The sequence below is a fragment of the Pistacia vera genome, unplaced genomic scaffold, assembly GCF_008641045.1.
Source record: "Pistacia vera cultivar Batoury unplaced genomic scaffold, PisVer_v2 Contig301, whole genome shotgun sequence".
Lineage (NCBI taxonomy): Eukaryota > Viridiplantae > Streptophyta > Magnoliopsida > Sapindales > Anacardiaceae > Pistacia > Pistacia vera.
The window spans coordinates 115,406-132,163 of NW_022196115.1; the positions used below are offsets into that span (position 1 = coordinate 115,406).

The following is a 16,758-nucleotide window of genomic DNA, read 5'->3' on the forward strand; positions in this document are numbered from 1 at the left end:
CCCATGGGCAATGTAGGTAAATATTAATAGCTTTTTGTTATATTTTTTGTAATATATGTGTTTGAATTATGTTATGGACTGTTTTTTTACAATGGAGGCTTGGATGTATGAGGTCATCCCTGTCTTCGCTAAGGCAAAGGAGAGGATGAAGACTTCGGATGTGCGATAACAATTTCCTAGGATGTTGCGGTGGCACGTCGAGAAGTGTACCTATTAGGATTACAACCAAATAGACATTGAAATAGAAGTGTCTCGGGTAAGATTAAAGGATTAAGCTTTTGAATATGCAGTTGCTTTAAAATGTTGCTTAAATCTGATTGATTTTGTTTCTTATTGCAGGGAGTCGTCCGTCCCTTTCTCACCGCTATTAGGGGTGAAACGGAAAAGCATTATGTCACACCTTTCTAACCACTGGAGGATGAAAGTGATGAAGGGATAGACCGCCTGATGCGGGACCTAGAAGAGGTCACGCATGTGAGGGCAGTTGCAGGGTCACTGCTTAAGAATGTGGTTGACACTGAGGATGATGAAGCTCCAATCAGCGGGAGGGAGGATGAGGAGGAGGAGGAGGAGAAGGAGGAAGAGGTTCGTATGCCTTAGCAAACTGGTACAACAAGTTCTGTTTTGTCGAGGCGTCTGGGTCTGGAGAATGAGATGGTTGACCTCATAAACAGTCTGTTTGAGAGTTTTACAACAGCTGTTTATGAGAGGTTTGACAAGATAGAAAAGCGGATGAAAAAAGTGGAGGAGAAAGTGGATCAGGTGGCAGAGAAAGTTGGTAGAGTGGAGGAGGAAGTTGGTGGAGTATTGAAGGCGATTAAAGTACAACCTGGGCTGAAAAGAGGGAGCCGAAAGAGCAAGTTTGTCAAATCGCCTTACGTCATAGTAACACATGGAAAGAAGAGGGAAATGAAGAAACAAATTGAGGAAGAAGCAAAAATAGAAGAGGTTAAGGAGGTTGTTGGAGGAAGTGGGGCAGTGATAATGGAGGAGGGTAAGGCGGGAGGCAAAGGAAGCAGTGATGTACAAATGGAGGAAAGGGGAGAAGTGGGCAAGCGAAAATAAAGTCAAAGGTCAATTTGTATAGGCCAATAGAGGAGGAAAAGAAAAAACTCTTCTATGCCTATTACAATGAATCTGGAAGTGATGTCCATGTAAAGTGTATGACCGGGAATTATCCTCGGGACTAGTTTGAATAGATGTTGACGATGGGCAGGTGGCTTGACGACTCGATGAGTTATTTTCGCTTAATTTTCCTTATTTTTGCTTATGTTTTCCATGAGCTATTGTATACTTATCATGTTGTTTTTAATTGATGCAGCACATCGATGAGGTATTGACACTGATGAGGCTACGACAGACCAATAATGGTGATCTACTGTATCCCGATTGTGCCATCACCAATGTGGCCTTTGGCCAAACGCTAGTAACGACATATCGCAGTTTAATGAAAAAGGCCATTGGTAGAGGTGCAGCAAAAGGAGCCAAGCGAAAAAGATTGGGCACAGAAGACTTGGACTTTGTCCTTGATGATTTTAAGTTTGATGACAAGATCATGTAGTATGTACGGGGGGAAAGGCCCAAATATGGCCACAATTGGGCAAAGGTTAAAAAGTCTACTGCATCATCAACATCAAGGATATACACTGGATAGCAGTCGTTGCGCTTCTAGAAGAGGGTTTGCTGAAGATCCTTGACTGCAACCCAACTATTTGTCGAGATAGGCATTTAGAGATCGAGTTGGAGCCACTGTCCGTGTTGTTCTCGCAGCTATTGTGCGACAGTGGGATGTTTGAGCACTTCAGTGATCAAGTACTGATCGGAAAGTGGCCACTCAAGCGCTTTTCCGTCTTAACAAATCAGTCAAGGTAAATTTTGTATAAAACTAATTTACATAATATAATTGTTCTATAAGTTGATTCTAATGCTAATGTCTTCTTCCTATTGTAGTGCTGATTGTAGGGCATATGCCCTGAAATTTATTTAGTTCGACATGACCAACACCTCGATGGACAGCTTAAATGATGAAACAATGAGCAACTGTCGGGAGCGCTAGGCTGTTGAGTGCTTCCATGGGCATATGGATCCGTTTTGAGTGACCAGAACCCAATCAAAAGGTATGGAATTTGGACTTTGAATTTTGTAGTTTATGTGATGTTGATGTTGATACTTGGGTTGTGGTGCTGATACAGCAATTGTCATACTTATACAGAGCTTTACCGAAAGAGACAGACTCAGTGAACTTCTCAATCTTGCACTCCATAACTTATCCTCTTTGGACGCAACCATTATACACAATCAAAGCTTCTGTTTCGGCTTCCCTCTGTTCGTGAAAGCGAGTGAGACTCATACTTTAAGCTTAGTTTGGTTAAATAAATTAACAGATGGTGAAAGCAATAGTTGGGTTCGTGAAGAGAGAAAATTTGGCTCCCTGGACATCCCAAGTTTCCATTTAACAAATTGGCCTTGAAAAACTTTTTGATTTTTTTTCTAAATTTACAAAAGCTGACGTGGCTGCAAGTGTGCCGGATAATTTTGCAGGTTCCTGGCAAACAATGAGAGGAAACTTCTCAAAGTGGCTTGGGGTGTCACACTAGGCTGCCGACAAGGCATCTGCAATCAAGGTTGGTGGCCAGGAGGAGGCATCTACAATCAAGGCTGCCAGCAAGGCATGGTACTAAACAATGATCTCAGACAATGATTATACACAATTCAAAAACTTCTCAAAGTGGCATGGTAACGCCCTTTTCCGGCTAGATTCCGGCAGTGGTAGTCGGAATCTGGCACTGTGGGTAGGTGAGGGTGTTTTTGTTAATTTTTAAACTTTTTTTAGGGGTATTTATGAAATTAATAAACTTAAGGGGTCTAAAACAATTAAAAAATATACTAATATTTCCTAAATAATTAAACAAACAAATATTTTGGGAATATAGATAAGAATATTCAACTAAACACACCCTTTATGTTCTGAAGAAAGAAGAATAAGATATGTTCACTAAGCTTGCATGGTTATCTAGTTCTTTTCGACCCAAATCTCTAGCCGTGAATTTGAGAATGATTATTGTACAGTACAAAGGAAATTATGCATGATCGCTTAAGCAATGCTAGATATCACTTAAGCAAATCATGGCTTATGTATATAGGATCGCTTAACCGATATATAACATTGCTTAAGCGATCCTGTATTTGACAATGATTATTCTATAAAAGGAAATTCGCTTGATCGCTTAAGCGATTTAATATCTCGCTTAACACTGAAAGATCTATTGTTATTCTATTATTTTTGTTAATTTTTTGCAAGAAAGTAATATATATAAAATATAATAATAATATAAAATTGAATTCTGTAACCATATGCTCTGCACTCTGTAGACCAAGAGAGTGCCAGAATTTTTCAAAAACTTTTTCACTATGAACAACGGCTCGCTCTTGTTATCACAATAAGTTTTTCAGCACAACTGCTGTAACCTTCTTAAGCTTAAGCGACCAAGGCTAGATAGACGGGGTCGCTTAAGTGATTAAGGGTAATTTACTTCAATATTTCTTTTCCAAGTTTATGGACATATGTTTAATATAGACGCAAACATTCTACACCATATATGTTTAATATAGACGTAAAAGAACTATATGTTTAATTAAAATATAATAACGGTCATGTTCCACTAAACGAATCGTACACCCTATATGTTTAATATAGACGTAAACATTCTACACCATATATGTTTGATATAGACGTACAAGAACTATATGTTTAATTAAAATATAATAACGGTCATGGTCAATTGAATGAATCGTACACCCTATATGTTAAGAGTTTGAGCAAGAAAATGACTTCAGAGTTGAGATATGGATAAAGAAGAAGACGGTAAAATTTTTAGAGCATTGATACATATTACACTCTTTTGAGATTCTTCTCGGTCTGATTTTAAAAGAGTTGTTATTTTAAGGAGTAAACGAAGTTTGAATGACTAATCAACAGATTGTTTGTGCAAATGGTTTTGCAGAGTTATAGCTCGTACGATTCGTTCAATAAAGAATACTTTATTGCCAACAACTAACAAAAATAATAGAATAACAATAGGTCTTCAGTTTTATGTACGGTGCTAACCGACAAAGACCGAAGTGTTATTTTCACATTCTATTGAAATGAAAAAAATAATTAATAATAATAAATATTAAATAAAAAAGGACTAACAACAGCAATATAATAAGTGTAGATAATTTAATTTTATGTATGGAGTTGTAACTTTGCAAAACCATTTGCACAAACAATTTGTTGAGTAGTCATTCAAACTTCGTTTACTCAGGGTCGCTTAAGCGATTTTCTATCGTTTAAGAGATCAAGTCCGACGCAGAATCAATTTGCTAGATGCACGATCACTTAAGCGATTTGGGGTCTCGCTTAAGCGATTCTTTGCTTTTACAAAGTGTCGCTTAAGCGATCAAGTCCTAGGTAGAATCAATATATGTATAGGTGCATGATCGCCTAAGCGATCTGTGATATCACTTAAGTGATTCTTCTCTTTTTCACTTGGTCGATTAAACGATCATGTGATGGGCAGAATCAATATCTGCCTAGGTGCACGATCGCCTAAACAATCCATGATATCACTTAAGCGATCCTTTATGAAAAACCCTTTGTCGCTTAAGCGATATACTTAGTCGCTTAAGCGATCATAGGCAATATATACTTTTCCATCTTTTCTCCTGAATTTTGACAAACTAAAATTACCAACACATATTAATTCCATACTTTCTCCTCAATTTGACAACCTAATTTCAAACTAAAATCACCAACATATATTTATGTTTTGTAACAAGAATACTAAATATAAAGAATGATTTATTCAAGGTAACAATAAAATTTAAAACATCAATAATTGAAAACAATAACTCATTAACGGTTGGCCTTGACAACTACCTGAATTTCATCCTTCTTCGAACCTAATTTTCTGGATCTACATGTGATTACTTCTGGCAACTGCTTCTCTTATGGCCAGGTTGCTTAAAAATTGAGCACTTATTCATCTTCCGGGGAACCTCAAAGGCTGATGGAATACGCTTAACTCTTTTTCTCCCATTTGCTGTCTTCTTGAATGGCGGATAGATGATAATGTCAGCCAACTCTGGCGGCACTACCCATTGCTCTTCTGGAGGCACTGGATATATCGTTTTTGAATAAGCTAGCATGTAGTGATTTTCCATATAAAGAGGGGAGCAAAGTTCCATGTAAATTCTTGAACCAAAATCCGACTTCCGTTGGTGTTTCAGTGCTGCTAGTGCATGAGGACAAGGTAAATGTTGAATGTCAAGCACTTTACAGTTGCAACTTTTACTAACAAGGTTAACTAAGGCATTCAGATCATAGTTGTGCATAGTGAACTCTTGAGCATTAAGAGGATAGGCAAACAGTGCATTTGACAGTTCCATACATTCTCGCAATAATTTTTCAACTGACGGAACAAGGGTTGTAGTAAAATTATCTGACTCCGTACGATGCTTATAGAACCACTGTGACAATATCCTCTGGATTGCATCAAAAAGTGCAACTATTAGAAACTCTCTTTCTATTAACAACTTCGAATTTATGGACTCGTCTATGTTCGTGGTCATGACATCAAACATTCTTCCAGGAAAGTAAGCTCTACTTCATCGCTCGAAACCAACATCATGCAAGATACTTAGCAACTTTATCATCCTTGATTCGGATTTGCTGGAAGTACTCTTAGAACTTATCAACCCGATAAGCTTTTGCTGCCATGTAGTATGTCTAAAGGAGGCCAGCACACTTAAACTTTTGTTTTATGTTCTCACCAAGGTGCCTTATACAGAATCTGTGATGTACTTGACGGTAAATAGTGGCAATCCCCTTCTTTATAGAGTTGTGCCTATTGAATATTATGCACAACTCGTCACTGTCAAGCACTATCGTACGTAATTGCTCAAAAAACCAAGTCCATGACTTGTCATTCTCACAGTCAACCACACACCATGTAACATGATATGTGTGATTCTCGCTGTCATGTGTAGTGGCCACCAACAATGTACCTTCATACTTTCCCGTCAGAAAGCAACCATCAACAGCCAACACCTTTCTCATGTTTACAAAACCCCTTATAGCAGAACCGTAAGCAACAAAAAAATATTTAAACATCATATTCCTGTCCCACTTCAAAGCCGTCTTGCTACCTTGATTTGTCAACTCAAGCATATAACGGTACGCTTCTAATACTGCGTACCTGTGCTCCGGCGTGCCCCTCACAAAATCTTGTGCATGTTGTCTCCCTTTCTAGTATTTCCAGTAACTAATAGCACATCTCAACTCTGTGCGCACAAGTCTCTGATGTCTTTAGGAGATGAACCTTTCCCTTCAACGAACCAACTTTTGACAAATTGTCCAATAACATTAGCGGAGGCTCGTTGATGCTCACCTGAAATATGTCCCAAACCATATGTGTGCTCACGGGTATATGTGCTAAGAATAAATTTTTCTGACTCTGCCAACCTTCTATAATAAACCCGCCACTTGCACTTTCGGTCACGACATGCAATCGTCACAGCCAATGAATTTGACTTTTTGGTGATGAACTCAAAATTACCTCTCACGGCAACAAGTTTTAGCTTCCTCACCACTTCCTCTTTGTTGTCAAATAAATACTTTATGCGCAACTTTGATCCATCCATAAAAACATGAGCTGATTCACTACTACCTGCAATTGCCCCCTCTGAACCTGCATAAACGACCATAGTGTTCTCTTCCTCACAAACTACACTTTCTGCATAATATGTATTTAAAAGAATCTCTACATCTGCAGGAACATGTACGGGGTCCTCCTCCTCAACATTTTCATTATGCCCCCTATGACCAACCTCTTCTACAGTGTCCTCCTCACCACCCAATTCACCGTTTGCTCTTGATTTTTCAACTAACAAATCAATGCCCTCGTAGTTCAAATTAAAACCAGGCAAATCTCCACCTACTTTCTCGTTATCTCCTTCATTTGAACCAACTTCCAACAGTTTTTCTACAAAAGAAACCCTTAAAATCGGCCTCGAACCATTATCGGCGATATCAATCATATATAACTTCACACTTTCATCTGACTTTAATATAACAGGAGGTACCTTATAATGTTCAGGAACTCTGCTTAAAACATACTTCACAATTATATCACTACGTGAGCAACTCAAATCATCTCTTCTAATTATTTCATCAATCAACTCATCAAAACTAACCTCTGTGCTCATATCAATTGGTATAACTTCTTTGCTCTTCCCAATCTACTTCCAGCTGCTTTCTTCCTCCACCTACTCATCAAAATATTCAACACCCAAAACGACTTGTCCCATGTCTAATAATAGCCAATTACCTATAACGCAAGAAAAAAATATTCTTAACTACTATACTAAGGGTTGAAATATTTTAAAAAGCATATGCACAGTCACTTGACAGATCTGGTGTATCGCTTAAGTGATCTGGTATATCATTTACTGGATCGCTTAAGCGATCCAGTATAAATAACCATGATTGTTTAAGTGATCTTATGCCATTTACTGATCGCTTAAGCGATCTGCTGCTATACACCAGACTTTTAGTAGATCGCTTAAGTGATCTTATGCCACATACCAGATCGCTTAAGCAATCTATCTGTTGCATTACCAGACGTACCAGATAACTTAAACGATACACCAGATCGCTTAAGCAATCTATCTGCTGCATTACCAGACGTATTAGATCGCTTAAGCGATACACTAGATCGCTTAAGCGATCCATCATATCCAGAACACATTTTCAGTCATCTCAACCTACAATCGGTGCTACCACCCGCAGCTACCCACAATGCAAAAAATATTTCAACAAATTTCACTCCTTTCAACTTCCATTACATCAAACACAACCCAACAACTTAAACAACTAAATCAAAATCATAACCCAAACTCAATCCATCATTAAATCTTTGTAAATCAAAATATAAAATCGAAAGGGGAGATACACATACCTGGACGAAATGTCAGGAGGTGGAGAAGGAGGAGGATCTGTGTTGGAGAAGATGTTAATGGCGAAGGAATGCGTTAATGTGGCGGGAGGAAGAAGAAGAAGGTGTTTGGGTTTGTTTGCAACCATTTCGACTCTTTGGGGACATATTATAATTTTTAAAAAGATTACACAATTATTTATTAATCCTAATTAACCCTAATCATGTTTAATTAAGCTTAATAAAAAATAAGGCTATTTAGTTAACATTTACAAACTATATAGCCTTTTAATTAAATTTTAACTTGAAATGACCATTTAATAAACTCCCCCTCCTATTTGTACAAACTCTCGTACAAATAAAGTTTGTACAAACTGACGTAACACGTCATATAACATCTCACGTGGTATTAGGAATCACATAACTTAATGTCATGTGGGCTCTTATGTCACGTGACACTCATTTGTTGTGTCACGTCAGTTTATACAAACTCTCTTTGTACGAGAGTTTGTACAAATAGCTTTATCCAATGAATATGTACCCATTATTAAATTTTAAAAAAGTAATTAAGAATTTACATTTGATTAAATAGAAAATATAACCAAAATAATGAAATATCAAATCAAAGATTTTTAGGATAAACTCGGTAATTGCCTCTCCCGTGAATCAAAACAAAACCTTTAAGTATAACTAATCCTAATTACCGAAAGACTTACCATTCAACTACAAAAGGAGATAAATTGAAGTTTTATCGAAACATACAATCTTTAAGAAGCGAGAAACAATAATTTCAACTATCTTTACTCATAAGAGATCTCATTCGCTAAATTAAGTACTTAATTGTTCAATTAGGTCATTATAGATTGCAAGAATGTTTCTTTTAAATTTAGTGTATTGAAAACAATATGCGATCAACCCAAATAACCCAATACATAAGATACGTTTGTTTGGTAGTAATTACATAAAATACGTTTGTTTGGTAGTAATTTCATAAGTAATGAAAATAGGTTCTAACATTATTCCACTCATATCCCAGATGGGTATTTCTATGTATACAAACTCATATATTATTTCCATTGCTTTTGTTGGTCAATTCATGACAGCAGCAGCTTGTTTTGAGAGCTTCAAAGTGTCAACATGTGGAGGTGACGAAGATGAAGCGTGAAAGAAGAGACAAACAGCAGAGATATCATCCATTGCAATGCCTCGTTTCTTATATTTCCATGCACGAGCAGCACATTCCACCAGTCTTTTTGCTGATTGTTCTCTTTCGCCAGTTGAAGAAACTATTTCCACAGCTTCTTGGTTGGAGATCACATCCCATACCTTCAGAACAAATCAAAGAGATCAATTAAGAGAAGACTTGTTCATTCATCCATTAATTAGAGTGTTTTATATTAGATGAAATTGTGCATACCCCATCTGTTGCCAGGATGACAAATTGGTCTTTGCTAGTTATATCTCTTAGTGTTACATGAGGCACAGAAATTAAGCCGAAATCTTTGACGCAGTAATCACCAAAGGCTCTTGAAATTGCTAGTCCTGGAGTCTCTCCATTCGGCATCCACACCCTGTACACTCCTGGTTCATCATGTAGGCAAAACACTAGCCCTTTCGACTGAATTATTCGCTCAGCTTCCTCTGAATCCAGCAAAATCAACATCAGTACAGCAAACCCTTGACAATAAAACACATAATTTTATAAAGAGCAAACGTGTACAGAAATTACTAAGAGTGATAACCAACCAGGCAAATTTGGCTTGAAGTCAATGGTCAGCTGAAGTGGTACCAAATTTCCATCATCGGAAAGAGTTGCTAACACAGCCCGAGAATCACCTACGTTTGCTACCGCAAGGTTTTCGCCCTGACGATCAACATCAGAGAAAATAATAAAAACAAAAATTAGGCCACTTTTGATTGAGCTTGAAAACTTCCAAAATCAACCAGATCCCAGGAAACAAATATAGTAAAGACTAAAGAGACAGATAAAGTCTTAAATTTCAGTAATGGAATCAAATTTGTGGGATTAGTTCTCTTGGTTATCCATCAAAGGGTAAGAAAATAACAAGAAAATTTGAATAAAGAGGCTATAAGATGCAAAATCAAATCATTAACACGTTTATCATCATCTATCAAAAAAGGAAACTGGTGCTGATAATATGTTACAAGCATATTTACCTGCTTAACAATTGTTAAAGCTGTACTACCGCTGCGAAAAGAATCAATCCCAGACTGCTGCTTGAGCTCCTTGTCAATGGCTGCGTAAGTCTTGAGGAAAGTTTGCTTCCAAATATCAAACTGGTGAAGGTTTCGATCCAAAATCGGTTGAGCAGATGTTGAATTACTTAGGGTTTCTTGCCAATTGCACAACAAAGAAGAAGGCACTGATTCCCTCACCCTTTTGGCAACAACATGTCCCCATGGACCATGTCCATCGAATATCCCACAAAAGATCATATCCTCTTGGCATCCAAATTCCTTCAAGAACAACGTACAACAATCAATACTACATTAATCTATATATAACATATTCATATATATATATATATATATATATATATATTCTTGTACCTCCCACACAATTGCAGAGTCTTGATTACTTCCCTTTTGACCTCTCTTCGAGCAAACTGAGGCAAAGTTGTTTGACTTGTTGGATTTGATGTTACCAGATGAACTCAACATCAACTCTTTCTTCTTTGCATCTTTTGCCAAGGCTTCTGCAGCTTCTCTCCCACTATCATTTCTACAATTTTTACCTCTTTTGATCGTTACAGTCCTCGCCAATCCATCAAGAAGAGATGGAAAAGTCATATTGTCCCTGCAGTTCAACTATACTAAATATAAATCACGCACCCTTTTCCATATTCAACGAAATGAATAATAATAATAATAGAACAGCAGTCAGATTAACCATACAAAACCTTTGTCCTTTGTTAAGTTCCTACAAAGCACCTCTCAGAACTTGATTGTTTGAAATCTGACGGCTGAATTATCGGCAGTCTGATCTTAACTGCCAGAATCCGATGTATCTGACGCAAACAGAGCTGATAATTGGAGAGAATTGAGCTTCGTATCGCTTATACTCCATTGTTTGTCGTCGTCAACTTGCAAGCTCAAATATACCTACGTAATGTATAGCTTTATAAAAATTGTTGGTTGACCAAGTAATTTACCATAATACCTATGGTTAGGCTACCAAATAATCCAATAATAATGGGTATTTTGGTCATTTCAAGCAAACGTCATGCCCATCAACTTAAGACATGCTTTTAGATTAAGACAAATAAATAACTAAACAATAAGAGGAACTTAGAATAAACTATGTTAAGTCGGTAAAAAAAAAAAAAAAAAAAATACATATTATTTAACGTTTTCTTTTTTGGTGACTGGGGGTGCTCGCACTTGGACGGTGACTGAAGGTGCGCACACCTCAACTAATCGTTTGGAGTGATGAAGTTAACGATCAAGTAAGTTCGGTTGTGGTCATCCATATTCACAATCGAGAAAAATCGAACTCAAGACTTCTTAATCAATTGTCTCAACTGACCACCCTGGGATGGTTCATATTATTTAACATTAACAAACAAGTTCATGGAAATTAATTAATATATTTTCGTGGGTGTAAATGGTTGAGAATTAAAAAAGTATATCTACAAGAATAGTTAATTAAGAACGTTAAACTAAAGGATGATTGTGAAGGGTTATTGTATTAGAAAAAGATTGTATAGTGGTTAAGTTCCTAAACCAAATTCATGAATATATAAATATAGATAGTCAAGAAGATAAGATATCTTTTTCTGCCTGCTAATAAAGCTAACCAAACACATGGCTAAATATTAGCCAGTTGATTACAGGACCATAGATATCAAACTCAAAGGTCAAACAAGTTTTAATCATTTGTGACCCTTTCAATGCATGATTTTACAGCTTCTAAAAATGGTGGAACCCTGTAAGCAAATACTAGATTCTGGGTCTGGGTCTGGGTCTGGGTCTGGATTGGATGTAGTGTGTGTGAGGACATTAGCTAGATTTGGTGGAGGAAATTCTCTACTTCCAGCTGCTTTCTTCCTCCACCTACTCATCAAAATATTCAACACCCAAAACGACTTGTCCCATGTCTAATAATAGCCAATTACCTATAACGCAAGAAAAAAATATTCTTAACTACTATACTAAGGGTTGAAATATTTTAAAAAGCATATGCACAGTCACTTGACAGATCTGGTGTATCGCTTAAGTGATCTGGTATATCATTTACTGGATCGCTTAAGCGATCCAGTATAAATAACCATGATTGTTTAAGTGATCTTATGCCATTTACTGATCGCTTAAGCGATCTGCTGCTATACACCAGACTTTTAGTAGATCGCTTAAGTGATCTTATGCCACATACCAGATCGCTTAAGCAATCTATCTGTTGCATTACCAGACGTACCAGATAACTTAAACGATACACCAGATCGCTTAAGCAATCTATCTGCTGCATTACCAGACGTATTAGATCGCTTAAGCGATACACTAGATCGCTTAAGCGATCCATCATATCCAGAACACATTTTCAGTCATCTCAACCTACAATCGGTGCTACCACCCGCAGCTACCCACAATGCAAAAAATATTTCAACAAATTTCACTCCTTTCAACTTCCATTACATCAAACACAACCCAACAACTTAAACAACTAAATCAAAATCATAACCCAAACTCAATCCATCATTAAATCTTTGTAAATCAAAATATAAAATCGAAAGGGGAGATACACATACCTGGACGAAATGTCAGGAGGTGGAGAAGGAGGAGGATCTGTGTTGGAGAAGATGTTAATGGCGAAGGAATGCGTTAATGTGGCGGGAGGAAGAAGAAGAAGGTGTTTGGGTTTGTTTGCAACCATTTCGACTCTTTGGGGACATATTATAATTTTTAAAAAGATTACACAATTATTTATTAATCCTAATTAACCCTAATCATGTTTAATTAAGCTTAATAAAAAATAAGGCTATTTAGTTAACATTTACAAACTATATAGCCTTTTAATTAAATTTTAACTTGAAATGACCATTTAATAAACTCCCCCTCCTATTTGTACAAACTCTCGTACAAATAAAGTTTGTACAAACTGACGTAACACGTCATATAACATCTCACGTGGTATTAGGAATCACATAACTTAATGTCATGTGGGCTCTTATGTCACGTGACACTCATTTGTTGTGTCACGTCAGTTTATACAAACTCTCTTTGTACGAGAGTTTGTACAAATAGCTTTATCCAATGAATATGTACCCATTATTAAATTTTAAAAAAGTAATTAAGAATTTACATTTGATTAAATAGAAAATATAACCAAAATAATGAAATATCAAATCAAAGATTTTTAGGATAAACTCGGTAATTGCCTCTCCCGTGAATCAAAACAAAACCTTTAAGTATAACTAATCCTAATTACCGAAAGACTTACCATTCAACTACAAAAGGAGATAAATTGAAGTTTTATCGAAACATACAATCTTTAAGAAGCGAGAAACAATAATTTCAACTATCTTTACTCATAAGAGATCTCATTCGCTAAATTAAGTACTTAATTGTTCAATTAGGTCATTATAGATTGCAAGAATGTTTCTTTTAAATTTAGTGTATTGAAAACAATATGCGATCAACCCAAATAACCCAATACATAAGATACGTTTGTTTGGTAGTAATTACATAAAATACGTTTGTTTGGTAGTAATTTCATAAGTAATGAAAATAGGTTCTAACATTATTCCACTCATATCCCAGATGGGTATTTCTATGTATACAAACTCATATATTATTTCCATTGCTTTTGTTGGTCAATTCATGACAGCAGCAGCTTGTTTTGAGAGCTTCAAAGTGTCAACATGTGGAGGTGACGAAGATGAAGCGTGAAAGAAGAGACAAACAGCAGAGATATCATCCATTGCAATGCCTCGTTTCTTATATTTCCATGCACGAGCAGCACATTCCACCAGTCTTTTTGCTGATTGTTCTCTTTCGCCAGTTGAAGAAACTATTTCCACAGCTTCTTGGTTGGAGATCACATCCCATACCTTCAGAACAAATCAAAGAGATCAATTAAGAGAAGACTTGTTCATTCATCCATTAATTAGAGTGTTTTATATTAGATGAAATTGTGCATACCCCATCTGTTGCCAGGATGACAAATTGGTCTTTTCTAGTTATATCTCTTAGTGTTACATGAGGCACAGAAATTAAGCCGAAATCTTTGACGCAGTAATCACCAAAGGCTCTTGAAATTGCTAGTCCTGGAGTCTCTCCATTCGGCATCCACACCCTGTACACTCCTGGTTCATCATGTAGGCAAAACACTAGCCCTTTCGACTGAATTATTCGCTCAGCTTCCTCTGAATCCAGCAAAATCAACATCAGTACAGCAAACCCTTGACAATAAAACACATAATTTTATAAAGAGCAAACGTGTACAGAAATTACTAAGAGTGATAACCAACCAGGCAAATTTGGCTTGAAGTCAATGGTCAGCTGAAGTGGTACCAAATTTCCATCATCGGAAAGAGTTGCTAACACAGCCCGAGAATCACCTACGTTTGCTACCGCAAGGTTTTCGCCCTGACGATCAACATCAGAGAAAATAATAAAAACAAAAATTAGGCCACTTTTGATTGAGCTTGAAAACTTCCAAAATCAACCAGATCCCAGGAAACAAATATAGTAAAGACTAAAGAGACAGATAAAGTCTTAAATTTCAGTAATGGAATCAAATTTGTGGGATTAGTTCTCTTGGTTATCCATCAAAGGGTAAGAAAATAACAAGAAAATTTGAATAAAGAGGCTATAAGATGCAAAATCAAATCATTAACACGTTTATCATCATCTATCAAAAAAGGAAACTGGTGCTGATAATATGTTACAAGCATATTTACCTGCTTAACAATTGTTAAAGCTGTACTACCGCTGCGAAAAGAATCAATCCCAGACTGCTGCTTGAGCTCCTTGTCAATGGCTGCGTAAGTCTTGAGGAAAGTTTGCTTCCAAATATCAAACTGGTGAAGGTTTCGATCCAAAATCGGTTGAGCAGATGTTGAATTACTTAGGGTTTCTTGCCAATTGCACAACAAAGAAGAAGGCACTGATTCCCTCACCCTTTTGGCAACAACATGTCCCCATGGACCATGTCCATCGAATATCCCACAAAAGATCATATCCTCTTGGCATCCAAATTCCTTCAAGAACAACGTACAACAATCAATACTACATTAATCTATATATAACATATTCATATATATATATATATATATATATATATATTCTTGTACCTCCCACACAATTGCAGAGTCTTGATTACTTCCCTTTTGACCTCTCTTCGAGCAAACTGAGGCAAAGTTGTTTGACTTGTTGGATTTGATGTTACCAGATGAACTCAACATCAACTCTTTCTTCTTTGCATCTTTTGCCAAGGCTTCTGCAGCTTCTCTCCCACTATCATTTCTACAATTTTTACCTCTTTTGATCGTTACAGTCCTCGCCAATCCATCAAGAAGAGATGGAAAAGTCATATTGTCCCTGCAGTTCAACTATACTAAATATAAATCACGCACCCTTTTCCATATTCAACGAAATGAATAATAATAATAATAGAACAGCAGTCAGATTAACCATACAAAACCTTTGTCCTTTGTTAAGTTCCTACAAAGCACCTCTCAGAACTTGATTGTTTGAAATCTGACGGCTGAATTATCGGCAGTCTGATCTTAACTGCCAGAATCCGATGTATCTGACGCAAACAGAGCTGATAATTGGAGAGAATTGAGCTTCGTATCGCTTATACTCCATTGTTTGTCGTCGTCAACTTGCAAGCTCAAATATACCTACGTAATGTATAGCTTTACAAAAATTGTTGGTTGACCATGTAATTTACCATAATACCTATGGTTAGGCTACCAAATAATCCAATAGTAATGGGTATTTTGGTCATTTCAAGCAAACGTCATGCCCATTAACTTAAGACATGCTTTTAGATTAAGACAAGTAAATAACTAAATAATAAGAGGAACTTAGATTAAACTATGTTAAGTCGGTAAAAAAAAAAAAAAAAAAAATACATATTATTTAACGTTTTCTTTTTTGGTGACTGGGGGTGCTCGCACTTGGACGGTGACTGAAGGTGCGCACACCTCAACTAATCGTTTGGAGTGATGAAGTTAACGATCAAGTAAGTTCGGTTGTGGTCATCCATATTCACAATCGAGAAAAATCGAACTCAAGACTTCTTAATCAATTGTCTCAACTGACCACCCTGGGATGGTTCATATTATTTAACATTAACAAACAAGTTCATGGAAATTAATTAATATATTTTCGTGGGTGTAAATGGTTGAGAATTAAAAAAGTATATCTACAAGAATAGTTAATTAAGAACGTTAAACTAAAGGATGATTGTGAAGGGTTATTGTATTAGAAAAAGATTGTATAGTGGTTAAGTTCCTAAACCAAATTCATGAATATATAAATATAGATAGTCAAGAAGATAAGATATCTTTTTCTGCCTGCTAATAAAGCTAACCAAACACATGGCTAAATATTAGCCAGTTGATTACAGGACCATAGATATCAAACTCAAAGGTCAAACAAGTTTTAATCATTTGTGACCCTTTCAATGCATGATTTTACAGCTTCTAAAAATGGTGGAACCCTGTAAGCAAATACTAGATTCTGGGTCTGGGTCTGGGTCTGGGTCTGGATTGGATGTAGTGTGTGTGAGGACATTAGCTAGATTTGGTGGAGG

The 16,758-nt window shown here is 36.6% G+C and overlaps 2 protein-coding genes across 6 annotated transcripts; both read right to left on the reverse strand.

Annotated features, from left to right (window-relative positions):
* Positions 1-8,862: 8,862 nt before the first annotated feature.
* LOC116135584 (probable protein phosphatase 2C 34) lies at positions 8,863-11,100 on the reverse strand. Of its 3 annotated transcripts, none has more exons than XM_031421297.1 (6): positions 10,893-11,100; positions 10,548-10,805; positions 10,155-10,454; positions 9,723-9,840; positions 9,394-9,617; positions 8,863-9,302 (listed from the first exon to the last, which is right to left on the reverse strand). In XM_031421297.1, the coding sequence occupies exons 2-6, from the start codon at positions 10,785-10,787 to the stop codon at positions 9,066-9,068; spliced, it is 1,119 nt and encodes a 372-aa protein (XP_031277157.1). In that variant the 5' UTR covers positions 10,788-10,805; positions 10,893-11,100; the 3' UTR covers positions 8,863-9,065. The 3 variants fall into 3 exon arrangements, with proteins under 3 accessions (XP_031277157.1, XP_031277156.1, XP_031277155.1); XM_031421296.1 differs by having other exon boundaries at positions 8,864-9,302; positions 10,548-10,794; positions 10,898-11,100; XM_031421295.1 differs by having other exon boundaries at positions 8,864-9,302; positions 10,898-11,100.
* Positions 11,101-13,603: 2,503 nt separating this feature from the next.
* Positions 13,604-15,835, reverse strand: LOC116135588 (probable protein phosphatase 2C 34). 3 transcript variants are annotated; one of them, XM_031421302.1, is made up of 6 exons: positions 15,640-15,835; positions 15,290-15,536; positions 14,897-15,196; positions 14,465-14,582; positions 14,136-14,359; positions 13,604-14,044 (listed from the first exon to the last, which is right to left on the reverse strand). In XM_031421302.1, exons 2-6 carry the CDS (start codon positions 15,527-15,529, stop codon positions 13,808-13,810), a joined length of 1,119 nt encoding a protein of 372 aa, XP_031277162.1. In that variant the 5' UTR covers positions 15,530-15,536; positions 15,640-15,835; the 3' UTR covers positions 13,604-13,807. The 3 variants fall into 3 exon arrangements, with proteins under 3 accessions (XP_031277162.1, XP_031277161.1, XP_031277163.1); XM_031421301.1 differs by having other exon boundaries at positions 15,290-15,547; XM_031421303.1 differs by having other exon boundaries at positions 15,290-15,547; positions 15,635-15,835.
* Between the last annotated feature and the right edge of the window lie 923 nt (positions 15,836-16,758).

Coding starts and splice junctions, on each gene's coding strand:
- LOC116135584 (XM_031421297.1), bottom strand. CDS start 10,787: ATGACTTTTCCATCTCTTCTTGATGGATTGGCGAGGACTGTAACGATC. Junction 10,455..10,547: donor ACTCTGCAATTGTGTGGGAG/GTACAAGAATAT, acceptor TTGTTCTTGAAG/GAATTTGGATGCCAAGAGGA. Junction 9,303..9,393: donor TCATCCTGGCAACAGATGGG/GTATGCACAATT, acceptor TTTGTTCTGAAG/GTATGGGATGTGATCTCCAA.
- LOC116135588 (XM_031421302.1), bottom strand. CDS start 15,529: ATGACTTTTCCATCTCTTCTTGATGGATTGGCGAGGACTGTAACGATC. Junction 15,197..15,289: donor ACTCTGCAATTGTGTGGGAG/GTACAAGAATAT, acceptor TTGTTCTTGAAG/GAATTTGGATGCCAAGAGGA. Junction 14,045..14,135: donor TCATCCTGGCAACAGATGGG/GTATGCACAATT, acceptor TTTGTTCTGAAG/GTATGGGATGTGATCTCCAA.